At 34.4% G+C, this 15,678-nt stretch overlaps 1 protein-coding gene across 1 annotated transcript in view; it reads left to right on the top strand.

The window, feature by feature from the left end:
* The window catches only part of Xpd (general transcription and DNA repair factor IIH helicase subunit Xpd), a 33,066-nt gene extending 20,006 nt beyond the window's left edge, over positions 1-13,060 (top strand). Inside the window, exons 18-24 of the mRNA XM_089240126.1 lie at positions 1,319-1,440; positions 2,766-2,858; positions 5,633-5,705; positions 6,258-6,328; positions 6,484-6,627; positions 10,678-10,821; positions 12,822-13,060. Coding sequence (XP_089096252.1) covers positions 1,319-1,440; positions 2,766-2,858; positions 5,633-5,705; positions 6,258-6,328; positions 6,484-6,627; positions 10,678-10,821; positions 12,822-12,914 — 740 coding nt within the window. The 3' untranslated portion in view covers positions 12,915-13,060. The remainder of the gene's footprint in view (positions 1-1,318; positions 1,441-2,765; positions 2,859-5,632; positions 5,706-6,257; positions 6,329-6,483; positions 6,628-10,677; positions 10,822-12,821) is intronic.
* The last annotated feature ends 2,618 nt before the right edge of the window (positions 13,061-15,678 follow it).

Genomic DNA, 15,678 nt, shown 5'->3' with positions numbered 1-15,678 from the left:
TGGTAATGAGTGTCTCCAAAACTAAAAATATATATGTTTATAATATGCTGCATGTTTTATGAATAATTAAAAAGTAGATATATAATAGTAAATTTATTATATTTTGATCTGTGAAAGGAAGTTTTATTTCGTTATTTTACTACAAACAAAAGGAGGCCTCTAACTATATAAAAAATATCCCCATTCTCAGTGGATACAGAACTGCTCAAAATGGGTATTCACAATAGTTTCAAATTGAATACAAGGTAGGGTAATGAAAAAGCAATGATAGAAGCAAATGACAAGAAAAATCTTGTATTCTTTGCATGATACATAACAAATTATCTGACATGGAACTTGAGGTATTATCAGTAGATGAGCAAAAATGAGCATGGATCAGAATTTATTCAATATTCAATACTAGCTATAATACCCAGTCTGCCCGGGTTTTCTTAAATTACTGGCAGGATTCAAAAAGTGACAAACTATTATACGTACTACTGGCAGCATTAAAAAAGTAACAAATCATTGTAAGCGCATTGCTAGGGAACCACGGTAACCACGGTAACCGAAGTAAAAATTCCAAAAGTGATTGTTGAGACCCAGGAACCATTGTTGCCCTACAGTTTTTTGCCTATTTCGGCATTTGCCCAACTCTGACGAACTTTTAAAGTAGCCTATCATTCAAGTTGGATCCCGTTTGGTATATATATATGTAAAATTTGACGATGATCAATATGGAATTGCAAATTTTTATAGAGAATACACACTGAAAATCAATTTTATATATATATATAGATATATAGATTTGGCAACTGCAGAAGGTGCGCCATTAAAGGGAATTATTTTATAAGTATCCAAATATCGGGGAAAATGTATGCGTTATATAAGAGAGGTCTGCAGAAAACATTGGCGCTATCCATAGGTGTATGCAGAATTTTCTCAATAGGGAGTTAAAATTTTTTTTATTCTGAATGGAAGTTAAAATTTTTTCCTGCAAAATAACACTATAATCTCGGCTTGAGGTGGGGGTTAGAACCCCAAACTCCCCACCCCCTGTGGGTTGTTCAAACCAAAATGATCGATTATGCCGAAATTATGTCAAAAATTGTTTTGTTCTAAATGTTTTACTCAATGGAAACTGAAACATATTTCATAATATAAACAAAATCAGTAAATTTTTTTCATTATTTGAAAGGAAAATGAATATTCTCGATTATTCTCCAATTTTTACATCCAGGAGAATATTTTCTCATTTCATATCTCTACTCATACCTTAATCTTTCATCCATTTTAATTTTTCCAATGTATATCATCTGCATCTCTATTTTATTTGCAGCTGTCATCCGCAATTATGGAAATCTTCTAATCGATATGTGTTCTGTTGTACCCGATGGTATTGTATGTTTCTTCACAAGTTACACGTACATGGAAACAGTCGTTGCATCTTGGTATGAGCAGGTATGGGGGAAAAAACTCCAAATTATTAATGGAGATAGAATGATAGTGTATGAAAATGTTTAAGAAAAGTGGATTGTTATCAAAGGATTAAATTAAGTATAAAATTTGTTGTTCATTAAAAAAATTATAAGTAATGTTCAATTCACTATCAACATCATTACAACCATATTTCACACATAAGACCTAGATATAATTATCTAGGTAGACAAATTTTTACATGACATTATTTTTTCATATCCTAAAGAATTATTTTCACATATTTGGATAGTTTATGTATCGGCCTTTGTTACTTATTGGTCAATTGAAATTTTAATGGAGGTTTAAATTTTTTTCTTTTTAAATTTATTTAGTTGAAATATTTTCTTCTCATCTTTTGCATTAAAACTTTGGCTGAAAAAATAGTGGGGGGGGGGGGCCCAATGAAAGCATGTTTATTAATTTCCTGTATACCACCGATATTTCCATACCAGGTTGTACCGAATGTTTGTTATGCTGGTTTTTTGTGTGTCAATAATTACATTTCTTAGTTGTGTAAACAAAATGAAACCATCAAATATTCATGTAAAAAAATATACCTCCCACACACAATGAGGAGGCTGACAGGCTCTAAACTGGACAGTGCCATCGTGATCTATTGGCTTTCCCAGACACTACCCGGAGCCTCATACTTATAAGATCTGCACTATGATTTTCTGTGTTGAATATCTAGACTGAGTATTTCAGTCAGATGGAACCTGTGAACATCAACTGCCCCAAGGCTCACAATGCTCTTTAGACGGGGGGAGAGGGGCATTGATAAAGCTGATATTTTTCTCAATTTTTTACACTAAATTTGGTATAAAATATAATTGATTTTTTGAAAAATGTTTGCACTCAAGTGCCACAGAAAAAGATGTAGGGATGACAGCAACCAAGATATGAGTTGGTTATTTCTGTAGCTATCTCCCCCCCCCCCCTTAAAATAGTTATATTCGCTGCGCAATTTTTGTGAATTTATATCTGTGAATGGCTCATATAATTATGAATTTTTTGCAAACTTAAAGTCATAGAGAAAATTTTTTAATTAAAAAACCCAAACTGACTTGAAGTCACTGCTCAATAACTCTATGCTATATCAAACTCCCCACTATGTGTGCTGTGTTCCATGCTTGTGGCTATATTCTTATCTTTCTTCTTTATCCTTTTCATTTTTTTGCTTTGCTTGCTGCCGCACTATGTTTTTAGTCATATATATATATATGTGTGTGTATTAGTTGCTGTGTGTGTTTAAAGCATAAGTCTAGTCTAAAATATTTTCAAACAGTTTCCATTAACTTTATTCTCAGGGTATCATCGACAATGTCCTGAAGCACAAATTGCTATTCTTTGAAACTCAAGATGCTGGGGAAACAAGTCTGGCTCTGTTGAACTACATTAAGGTAGGTTTTTTTCTCAATTGCTTTATATTGATCTTAACTTTTTTCTGTCTGTATGTTGTTGTAGGGCTTGAAAAAAAATGCTTATGCAGTCAACACTTGTTTTTATATACTCGTATGGAGGGAAAAAATTATTTTGTAAAGGGGAAAGATGTTCATAGGAATGGCATATCGTTTATGACAGAAAACCCATTCATAAAAACGTGTAGTTTGTGAATTAAAAGTTCGTAAAATTGAGCATAGAATAATTTTTTAACCTCTCACATCTAGGTATTTTTAGCATTATAGTTCATTGACATCTATAGTTCTTACATCCGATAACGGGTTATACATTTAATCTCATACATTTAAATCTGATACATTTAAATCTCAAGTGATTCCTTGTTTCTTTTATTATTTTTATGTATGTGGAATGTTCTGAAAGTGAGTTTTTTCCTCATTCAGAAAGTAGCCTTTGTTTTTGAGAGAGAAACTTTGACCATGACGTACAGTGTCTGAATACGTTAAAATTGTTTCAGTTATCCTTCAGTGTACTCCCCACCATAATTGATACATTTATCTTATATTGCCATCAACTTGAAAAACTCTGCCTTGTAACTTGATAGCTATATGGTCTTCTGCAATGCTTTCAGAAGTGAAGGCTGGATAATGCTAACCATTAGTGTTCCACCCATTTGACAGGACACATTATTTGTAAATGACTGGATATCCTATCACGTACTCCCTCATGTGCCTACTGGAGAGAAAACACCTTTTTCTCAGTTATGTTTCCAGTTCATATCTCGCTGTGTTATTACTTCCATCTCAACTGAATATAGACATATCTGTCCCCTCCAGTTTTCTCAGGCAATGTGCTCACACTCTATCAGCTCTACTCTTAATTCTTTCAATTATGCATTCAGGACCGATTGAGTCACTGATGCAATAGCATGTTGTCAATCCTTATCTTCTCCAACTGAGAACAACCTGGCTGCATTACCTATTAGTAATATCAGCATTTGCTTTTGTGCAAGGACTGGGCTGTCATGTAAAATGCCCAAAATTTCAGAAAAGGATGTGTAAAAATTCAATTCATGAATCCTCAAGACACTTGTTTTGGATTCAGGCTTTTCCAACCCTGGGAATAGAGTGACTGCACTAAGGACAGTCTGAAAATGTATATCCTTCGCTTCTGACCCATTATAATAATAATAATAATAATATAGTAACAATAATAATACGATCTTTACGCATTCCCAAGGGATCAGCATGATCCGTCCAGGGAATTTGTTAGTGTTAGTAAACATCCATGCCCGAACCGGGATTCGAACACAGACCTGTACAGTGAGAAGCTAGTTCCCTAACCACTTGACTGCCAGGCGGCATTATAGTGCTGCTCTTTTCAGATGTCTCTATGCAATGTTTATTTTTGAAATTTCCCTCATTTTTATTTCAGAAAAATCACTATAGAAATATTTTCATAGGCATTTTTGCTATCAAATAAATAACTAAAAATTATTCTGCTGTTTGCTGTCACTGCCAGTGTCAAGACAGTGCCACCAGAATTATCCAGTTCCCAAGATCTCTTTCCAGCTAGAAAAAATTGAATGCACCGCCTTTGATTATATAAAAAAAATTCTGTCTGAGACCATTCATTGAATTCTTGATCGAAACAGATCCGAACCTGGAAAGCATTATTGAGGCAACCATTCCACAGGTCTTTTTTGCTGTGGCCTTCTTCAAGAGGCAACATTTTTTTTTTCTCCCCGTTCTAAGTAGAAATAGGATGCAAGGTTTAGATAGCTGGATATGATGCACAGTTAAAATTTTAGAAGAAAATTTTTAAATGCTTTTGCGGGAAACTGATCCACTGTTCCTCACATTCTGGGCAAGTGCTTCAAACCACTGTGCATTGGAAGCACTGATATTTTCCTTCCTTATAGCACTGCTCATGATGGCAATAATCCCCTTATGGCAGCATACAAAGAGAAATTAAATACTATAAATTTATCTCCACTTCATATCCAGTTTTCTAAACACTTGTATTAATACAGGAGGAACAATGTTATCCAAAAATATACCATATTTTAATGCTATCCATGTATAAGAAACCACTACTATTTTCAGGACCCAATTTTTGACAAAAGGGGGTTTCTTATACACATTGAAATATGATCATTTAGAACAGTAATTCCTTAAAGGATAGTTTTGTATATTAAAAAAAAAAAAAAGAGGAGGTATTTTATTTCTTTTTTTTATCAGTGAGAAATAATTCTATCTGAAAAAAATACCTTAAGTCTGAATGAATATTTCACTCCTCAACAAAATTTGGAGTATTAAAATTGAATTTTTATGTATGAATCACGCATATAGATGTGTATTGACAAACACTGGAGGAAAGTGACATCATTCTGTAGAAATAGGATACCACAAATGGATCTTTCATTTGAGCGTAATGAAGAACTGGCTTGAATTTGAACATGCTGAAATCTAGTCAGCCTAATGGAGTGTTATGTGTATCCCATCCCCTATTTTTAGACCTTTATGTTGTGGACTTATTTCTGTCTGAAATGATGTAGAAAAATGTGAAGGTAATCCTTTTTAACTAGCCCTTTTGGAAGAAGGGCTAATAGAGAAGAAAAAAAAACCACTTTTTTGTGATAATTATTTTATTTCATCATGGAACAATGCATATTCCTTCACATTTTGATAATTTTGACCATGTTGTATTAAATACATATATTTTATGCTAATCTTTTTTTTTCTTTCATGATATATTTTTTTATTATTATTTACAGGCTTGTGATAATGGTAGGGGTGCTGTTTTACTGTCTGTTGCCAGAGGAAAAGTTTCTGAAGGTGTTGACTTTGGTATGTTTTGATCATGTATTCATAGTTCACGAAAATAACACAGGTATGCAATGAAAAAGTTTTCTTAAAAAATAATTTGTAGTTTTTTATAGTTTTTTTAATTCTAATTACAGGAAAAATAATTTAAAAATTCCATCACGTCTAGTTTTTGAGTGAAAATTAACTTGTGATAGTAATGCATAGGCAGCATTCATACCACATTGAAATTGTGCCTTATAAATAGGTATAGTAAATCATTGGCAAATATAATTCAGTGATTTTGGGGAAGCTGATTCCGAATCGGCACTGGTTTTGTCAGAGATGGGCTCTACTTTTTGAGGGAAAGTAAAAATCAAATTTCAATTGTAATACATAAGCAGCATGCAAATCATGTTGAAACTGTGCATTTGTAAAAGCGGGAGGACATACTCAGGGGTTTAAAATACATAATTTTGTTCTACAAAGGGAACTATTATTTGGCCGTAAAAGTGGGGTGACCATTAATAGGAGTTATACTGTAGAATGTTTCCCATCCCACATATTCTAATTTCTTTTTCCTTTTTTTACCTGAAGATCATCATTTGGGACGATGTGTTATTATGTTTGGAATTCCTTTTGTCTATACACAGAGTCGAATTTTGAAGGTATGTTATATATACACAAGCTTTGCTGTGATTTTGTTTCAAATTTTGCTCAAAAGTGACTTGAATTGTATATTTACTAATTTCTTATGGAATTTACATGTTAAAAATAAGGGACTGAAGCACAGTTTTTTTTTTTTCACTTTTCATTCACCTAGGCCCGGTTAGAGTATTTAAGAGATCAGTTCCAGATACGTGAAAGTGACTTTTTGACCTTTGATGCGTTGAGACATGCATCTCAGTGTGTTGGTCGTGCCATTCGTGGGAAAACTGACTATGGCATCATGTGTTTTGCAGACAAGGTAATATGACCAAATTTGTTTTTAAACTACATCATTAGCAAGAAAATATACTGGTTTTTTTTTTTCTTACTTTGATCAATACTATTTATTAAAAAAAAATGTAATATATACATGTTTGGTAAGGAATTCCTTCAGCATCTCGGAATACTCTTTTCATTTCGTAAGATTGTAATATATACAATGTAATGTTACAAACCAAATAAAACAGTATAAAAAGAGCTTTAAGAGCTTTTTTTGTATTGTCCCCCTAAGGTACTAAACTTTTTTACACTGGACGTTTTAAAAACGAAACATAAGTCATACAGTTTTTAACCATTAACAATAATAGGGTAAATAAAAGAAAAGGCATCCTGTTCATTATTATTTCTGTTCTGTTATTTCCATTATTAATAAATCAACAAATGGACATAAGTATTATAGTGCAAACCACCTATTTATCTTGGACTAGTTTTTTTAGATAAATTTAATAGTTAAAATGCAAATAAGTTTAAATTTCACTCACAGGTGATACTGTAAAACGAAAAACTCAACACATAAAATGCAACACAAACGGTGCACAATTAATGTTAATGATTTGTGTTGTATAAAACAATCATATTTCAACATGAGCACCCTTCCATTCGTTTCGATGTAACCTGAGCTAAAAGGAATTGTTCACTCTGTATTGATTTACCTAACAGTTATGACAAATGCATTGTAATTAGATATAAAAGCAGTTTTACTGAGTGCATAAAAACGAGAAAAAAACAACAACTGCACAGTGTCCCCCACCCCATATTCGCGGGGTTTTTTCTTTTCCTTTATTGGAATTTTTTTTTCAACACAGAAATCGTCATTCATGTGTTTTGTTTACAAAATTTGAGTTGTGCATGTTTAAGATGGCTCATTTTTGGATGTGGCTCGCTAAAGATATTACTGTCATCACTAGAGCCGTGGCAGCTCCCAAGAGAGAAACTGTCACCTCGGGTTAGATTAACATTTGGCCACAATATGTGCTAAAGGACACAACCATTTCTACAGAGCCAACTAAAGAGACTATAAAAGACACTGTCACATTAGCAAAACAGGTGGGGGGGGGGGGGGTGAAGCATTCAATGATATGGATGTAAAAGAAGTCAAGCAGCTAATTAATAGCAATTCAAAGGTACTGACTGAGAAGAAATTAATGCAGTTGAATTCTCCTGAAACTGAAGTGGTAACAGGTGAAGAAGATCAAGATGTGGAAGACAAGTTCACACCACATGAGTAACATAGCGGAAGGGCTTCGCAAGTTCAAATTAGCGGTAGATTGTTTTCATGACATAGATCCCTCTATGGTATGCTCTTCACATGTACAAAAATTGGTAGAGGAAACCTTGCCAACATACTCTAACATACTTGATGATATGAAGAAGAAACGGCAAACAGAAATCACACACAATGTTCTTTCAGAAAAAATATCTCTCTCTCACTGCACCCTTTTTTACATTCCCTTATACATCTGCGTTACCCTGCTCTCCTCATGCCATTCAGTAAACAAGATATACAAGAAAAAGCTATGGTTTCTGTTATTCGCAGATTTCCCTTATTCGCGGTCACCTCCGGAACGTAACCCCCGCAAATACAGGGGGCAGACTGTATAATGTTTAATAAATGTATACAGGGTAGTAAGGAAAGTCCCTAGGCCATTAGAACCGTTGATCCTAAAAGCATACTTTCAATTAGAAAAAGTATCCAAATAGTGTGCAGCACTCAAATGCATCATTCGTCTTACAAGGGGTTGTATAGTTAATAAAATTAAATTAACTGTTTATACAGACACCATGTGTCCAAAAACTCAACTAGAAAGTTGTTGCCCTGTCTTTTAAAAAAATTCCATGTTTGTAAGTGGAATATTCAGAGATATTTGAATTCATACATCAATAAAGAACAAAAGAAAAAAAAACAGACAACATGCCTTTTCCTTATATTTATGTTCTTTCCCAATTTTTCTCCAGTTTTTGAATTCAAATGTCTCTGAAGATTACAAACATGGATTTTTTTTAGAGAGAGATAGTAAGTATATATATATAGTTACCTCAGGAGAGACAGGGCAACAGTTTTTTAATTGGGCCTTTAAGGAAAGGGTGTATGTATAAAAAGTTAGTTTTGTATTTCAATAACTATATACAACCCCTTGCAATATGAATTATGTATCTAAGGTCTACATGTTATTTAGATACTTTTTCTAATTGTAAGTATTCCATTGGGATCGAAGGTTTTTGCCATTAAAATGTGACCTTGGGACTTTACTACCCTGTATGTGTGTGTGGTTATGTATATGCATTGCCTGTGGTGGCCAACCCTTCCCCTTTTTCTCTTCATAATATATCTTGTGTATTTTGTCCCACTTCATCAGAGTGCTATGAAAAGTGACATGTGAAAGCATACTGACAAATTTTAAAATAATAAAGGGGAAAAAAAAGCAAATGTGATTCATTAAGCACCCCCAGAAAACTTCTCCACAGGGGTAGCCAGACTGGAGCCCTGTTGGACCACAAAAAATTTTCACTTGTATTCATTTTACCACCAAATAAATTCCAAGGACCCGGGACCCAATTTACATAATTTTATTACAAATAAATTCCAAGACGCCCAGTCAATGACTCGGTGGCCCATTTTGCTGAATTTTAGAATGCAGTTCATCCAGGGCCCCCAAAATCAGACCTGTCAACTTCCACATGGGGCCTCTGACTCTGAAGCTTGTTGAACATCCCCTCTGTTAGAGCGACTAAAAATTTTCATTTGTATTCATTTTAACAAAAGATAAAATCCAGGGGCCCAACCAAATTCCTGGGACCCAGTTCACGTAATTTCAGTGGGGCCCCAGACTGGATATATCTTGGGCTTCTGCTATTGCAAGTTTTTAAATGTTAAGCCGCAAGAAAACAACGAGATCCGTCAAAGGTCCCTGAAAATGAAACCTTTTAACTTTCCTATGAAGGTTATATGTGCAATTCCGTGCCCTGGGTACCCCGACCCTGTGTGTTGCGAACACTGGTGATATATGTATAAAGGCCCTGCAAGTACTGCCATAAAATTTACTTTTGCTATATCACGTTTCACAGGAATTGAATCACTCCATGTTATACTTATTTGAATGCATCCATCCAATATCACTGTTGTTTAACACTAGAACGATGTGATGGGCAGTTTGAACTACCTAGAATGATGGTAGCGGTCACTTTGACCGCTATAGTGAAAAATCAACATAAATGATTTTTCTTTACTGAAACTTCTCAAAACAGTACCTATTCAATCTTTTTGACATATTTGTGCAATAAGCCTTTGTTCATGTACCAATTTTTGGGAATTATGGGCAAAAGGGCTTGTTATAAAAAAAACTAATCCTGTGTTTTGCTACTTTAAAAAGAGGTTTGATTATAGTTTTTGAGCTGTTGCCATTCGTGGCTTCATTTCTACTTGGCAATATACTGACAAGGTCTGAAGTATGATGATAAAAAAACTGAATAGCCGCAAAATCCCTTTAGCAATATAAAATGCATACATATGACACAGTGTACATTAATGAATTGATTTTGTTGAAAAAATCAACGAAATGCATAAATGAAGTTATAAAATTTCATAACTTCTGGCAGAAATTTCTTTCGTCCACAATTTCATTTTTTTGCTCAATTTGAACTCAAGATCGAGATTTTCTGTGCTTACCAACTGTAGAAGTATTATTATTGCTCAGTTCAAAACATGATATGTGGTAAACTGAAGGCTCTCCACATCATCCAGCAGGGCCCCCCACCCCTTAGCAGGAATTTTATCTCTGATGAAACCCCCGGTGCTCCCCTCTATAGGGAATTTATAGTATGAAGTAAGAAAAATATAAGAACAACCAGTAGGGTGAGTCCCAAATTCCCAAATGTTTTCATAGAATGACTGTCATATATGTTTTTCTTTCAATACAGCAACCGTCCCAATACAACGTCTGTTTTTGACCGGTGGGGGGGGGGGGGGTCATTGTATCGTGCGTTGACTGTATAAATATTTCTTTTACTGAGCTTATTATTATCTTCATAGAGGTTCTCAAGAGCTGACAAGCACGGAAAGCTGCCAAAATGGATTCAAGAGCATCTGAAAGATTCTCTGTGTAACTTGTCTACTGAGGAAGCAGTGCAAATAGCCAAGAGGTTTCTTCGGCAGATGGCACAGCCATTCACAAAAGTTAGTTTCTTTTATGTTGAATATCTGCAGTCAAACACTCTCCCATTGATGGTACATAGTGGTAGACCGAATTTGGTTTTCTGCTGTTTTCTAACTTTGAGGTGCAAATGTTAACTGGCTTCCTATTTAAAAAAGTCTCTTAGCAGAGAGCAGGCGGAATGTCATTATGATTCTAACATTACATGAAAATTCAAACATTTATAGGGGGTGGGAACTCCACCCCTATATGTGTACTTTTCACACTTTGTAAACCCTACAAAAATATTTTTTACATTTGAACGAAAATTTTCAATCAAAAAAATATTTAATTTTTATTTACACTTCACAACTTTACCCCAAGACAGTTTTTTTTTTTTTTTTTTAAGTGTTACAAGTATGTCAAACTGATAATCTATCTGGTCTCTCTCTGAAAGAGTTGCCGGAAGTTCAGAAAAGTTTGCAAAATTAGAGGGAAGGTAGCTGATTTTCTTTAAAATCAATTTTTGAATTTTTTCAGCAAGAGCCCGACTTTGTCTCCGAAAATCAGATTGGGATAGCTGCGCCCCCATATTTAAACTATCGACCACTCATCTGGCTTTCCCTTGCAAAACACTGATAATATCTGTTATTGTGCAACTGAAGATGGTTTGCAATGGCCTTTTTTCAGCTTTAAAGTGCAAATGTGAGTCAGTTTACGTTTTCAAAAAAAGAAAAAATGTCTCCAATGCAAGCAGCAGAAATTACTATAGTTGATCGTCATTGCATCAAACAAATCCCAATGTTTTGGAAAAAAATTTTCATTGCAGGAGTAAAAGAGCAAGTCCGCAGAATTATGAATGCTAATTTAGCAACTTTGCCGAATAACGAGTGTTAAATTGTCAATGTTACTAAATATTGAGTGTTAAATCGCCAATCTCACCAAATAATGAATGCTGAATTACGAAACATCTTGGTGATTCTTCTGAAATTCTCTCCCATTTTGCAACAATTTTTTTTCGAGTATAAAAAAATTGAAAACTTGTAGAATAATTTTAGCCTACTTAAACTACTGCTGTTCCAAATAGCAAAAAATGCCCTCAGTAAGCAAAAAGGGTGTCATCTTGAATAGATTGGTGTGAAAAATTTTATGACAGCCACTCTTTCAAACAATTTGTCAAAAGCCTGAAACACCGAAAACAAAAAACAAGCTGATGGAAAGATGTTTGATAACAAAAGACAGTGCAGTTGTTTTATTTTGAAAAGGGGTGGGGGTAACAAAAATATTCTTGTAAGTTAATTTTGCTGCTCCAATTTATAAATATCTGCTCCAAATCCTATATTTTGCTGCTCCAAAACTGCTCAGAATTTTGTTGAATGGAACAGTTTTTGTAGCAGCAAAGCTCCAAAACCACTCCGAAATTAACTTCGTCACTTCCCACCCCTGATTTACCATCTGCACTCTAAAATATGGAAGACAGATGACATGTTCGTGAATGGATAAGTTGTAGTACTAGTCAAACTCTGTCATGGAAACTTTAGGGATACCAAGTATATGATTCAATATAAGTGGTAAAGTTGTTTGCATTTATAGTGCAAAAAGTGTATGTTCTTTTCTCCCCAATACTTAATGAATATGCAAAACTCACTTCCCCCCTTCTCCTGTGAGCTTGAGTCCTGTATATGTGAGACAGTGTAGCTTTAACCCTCCAATGCTTTCTTTATGTCGACCCCTCTGACTTAATGCTATCAGGGGTCTATCCAGCCAAAATTTGGGTCCGTTTTCTTGACCCTTCACAAAATACAAATTAATTAAACTATAAATTTAGATTTTCATTTCTCTTGTGATAAATTGACTAGATTATTTTGCATTTGACAAAACAACTTATTTTTTACAAAATCAGTGGCCCTTTTCACAAAAATTTTATTTCTACAAAGAAAAAGGTCTGGACAGACCACTGGCAATGCAGTTGTAGTATTGTGTTTATTTCTTGCATGTTTAATTAGTCATTTTTGACCAAATTGTTTCTATCTCTCCATCCCAGGAAGACCAGCTTGGCATATCTCTGTTGACACTGGAACAGTTAGAAAGCGAAGAGATGAAAAAGAAGATTGAAGCGAGAGTTCAGCTTTTGTAAAAATGTCTTTTCAGTATGTATCATTGAACTCATTTAAAAATGAATTCATCACCAAAGCATGTTGTATGTTACCTGTAAATATCTCATTTTTGTATTAAAAACAAAAACATCGTGGATGTGATTTGTCCGATGTTTTTTATAATGAATGTTCAATGTTCAATCTTAAGTGTTATCTTGGGTTACCAGATGTCCTCTTTTTTGTGTGTCATTTCAAGTGTCCTCCTACATTTTAGAAAATTTGCTCTATTGTCCTCCTTTTTAGGTTTTCAAAATATTTTTTCTTTTTTACCCTGGGAGGAAATTTTTTTTGTCACTCTGAGACATATATGTTACGGTAAATGTGATAAATCGGATAGTGTCATAATAACCGGTCGATGTGTACTTACTGATCATCTTGGTAAGTTCGATAAAGTTATCACTTTTACCAGTGAATATGCATAATACCCAAGCATCAATGGTGAATTTAGTAAATACTGAAAACATTGCTTTTACCGGTGATTATGCCTAATAGCCAAGTATTGTTGGTAAATTTTCTTAAATTATCGCCTTTATTTGTGATTATGCATATCGTGTGTATACATTTTTCCAATCATTCAAATTTTCGGTGAAATTGAACACTAAAATTATGAGTTTATACTAACTTTTTTTTGCAACTGAAAGACAGTCAGAGGAATAAAATGTGCCCAAATTACACCTTTTTAGTTTTTATTTATAATTTTCTAAACTCTACATAATACAAAACATACACGCATAAATACACAGGTGAGTTTTCGACAAAGTGTAATACTAATAAAAAGCAACATAAATTCCACAAATATCACAAAAATATAGGCCTTCCTTTCGAGTTGAGAAGATGATTCCTCTTGAAATGCATATAAAAAAGGTGTGCCTATAATTAATGTTGGTTTGTTCTGAGGTTTCTACAGCTTACCCAGCTGTGAACGAACCCTTTCTTCATTAAAAAAAAATGGGAAAAAAATTTTAAAAATTAAATAATATCACTTCATACTTCCACCACTAGGAGGGGGGTTTCATGTGAATTTTTAGTGTGTGTGCCTATCTCTTACATACAGGTGACCGAGCTGTTTAGTCTTCATGGTAGGGGGTGTTTAAATATCTCTATTTCCATTCTTATTTCTTTGCTTAGGAGTATGGTGTTCAGTTTATGAGGACATGCTTTGTTGGTGAAACACTTTTATAAACACTGGGATTCGTCATGAAATGTTATGCACAGAGATTTTCTCTCCTTAATGACTTTGAAAATTCCCCCACCCCCATCACCTCGTAAAGATTATATCAAATTGTTCCTAAAAGTATTGTAGTTTTCTAATAGGTAATTGTGACTGTGGACAGCTCAGAACATGCCAACTTTAATTATTCTTACAGACATCCTTATATTAATAATAATAAATATTATCAACATAGGAGGAATTCTTTTTTTTGTTTACCAAACAAAATATTACAATATTTTTTTTAGAAAATTCAAATATATCTAGAAAGTAATGAATTTTTATTTAAGAAGAATAAATTGGATGAATTGCAAAGTGGAAAGTTTTTTTAAATTTACTCATAGGAAACCACTGATAATCAGAGTTCTGCTTAATCTGAGGTTGCTCCGAACATTTTTTTTTCCCACTTCTACAAAATGTTTCTAAAACTCTTCCCGAGGTAAACTATAACTCCCTGCAAGGGATGATTCATTCACTTAAATGGAATAAGATTCCTTGCATTTTGTCACGTTTGTTCTTATGTGGACCACTTCAATTTGGGCTATTTGTTTTGTTCCGGGTGTGGTAGTTGAGCCATCTTAGTATGACAAAAATGTACAATTATATTCTGGAACTCATAGGAACAAGATGATAATATTTAAGTGCGGGAAAAAGAGTATTAAAAGAAAATGTGTATCAGTTTCTTGTTTCATCTTAGATTTTAGTAAATTATTTTTAGTGCATGGGCGTACACACAGGAACAATCTTTGTAGGTATCTACAGCCGCTGTGGTGGTCGAGTGGTTATAGTGCCGGACTCGTGATGCGAGGATCCGGGTTCGAACCCCACAGTGGTGGTCGGCTGAAGTTGGTTTTCTGTGGTTCCCAACTTCAAGGCGCAAATGCGAGCCGATCTCCCCGTTAAAAAGTCTCGCCACAGAGAGCAACAGTCCTACAACGGTAAATCATTCAACCATAACACTTCACTCATAGTTTGTAAAACTGGGGGCAGATGACAGCACTACACATAACAAGCATTACACAGAAACAAACTTTACGTCAGGTTGCACTACACGTACACGCACATTCCCGCATGTACCGATTCGTTGGGGGGTTCCGCGGGGGGGGGGGTTCATGTGTGGTGTAGCAGTAGTAGGTAGGGGCTCGGGGATCCATGGTGTTCTTAAGTCAGCCACCTCGTTGGGCAATTTGCCTGTTGTGGCGTTGTATTTGTATTTGTGTCTCAAGGATTTTCTTTTGGAGAAATTTTGAGTTATCAACTTTCAAAAAGCATTTAAATTAACAAATTGATGATCAAAATTATTTTCTTTCAATATTTTCATTTTTTCAAAGATTATAAAAAAAGTTTTTCATTGTCTTGAAGGTGGGGGCATGAGTACTCTGTCTCTGCTTCAGGAGCATGTGGAGCTTTTTTTTTACCTGTGGGTATATACAGAGCATCCTGTACGTCCTAATGCAGCCTTTATCTCATCAACCATTCGTTGTGGAGGTATGGTTCAAGTTTAAAAAAATTCTCAAAATGTGTCCAGAAGTCAT

The sequence above is a fragment of the Pholcus phalangioides genome, unplaced genomic scaffold (genome assembly GCF_987345545.1).
Source record: "Pholcus phalangioides strain wild (caught in Gottingen) unplaced genomic scaffold, Ppha-v1.0 ptg000012l_1, whole genome shotgun sequence".
Taxonomy (NCBI): domain Eukaryota; kingdom Metazoa; phylum Arthropoda; class Arachnida; order Araneae; family Pholcidae; genus Pholcus; species Pholcus phalangioides.
The sequence above is the reverse complement of the archived record's forward strand: the minus strand, read 5'-3'. Positions and strand labels throughout refer to the sequence as shown.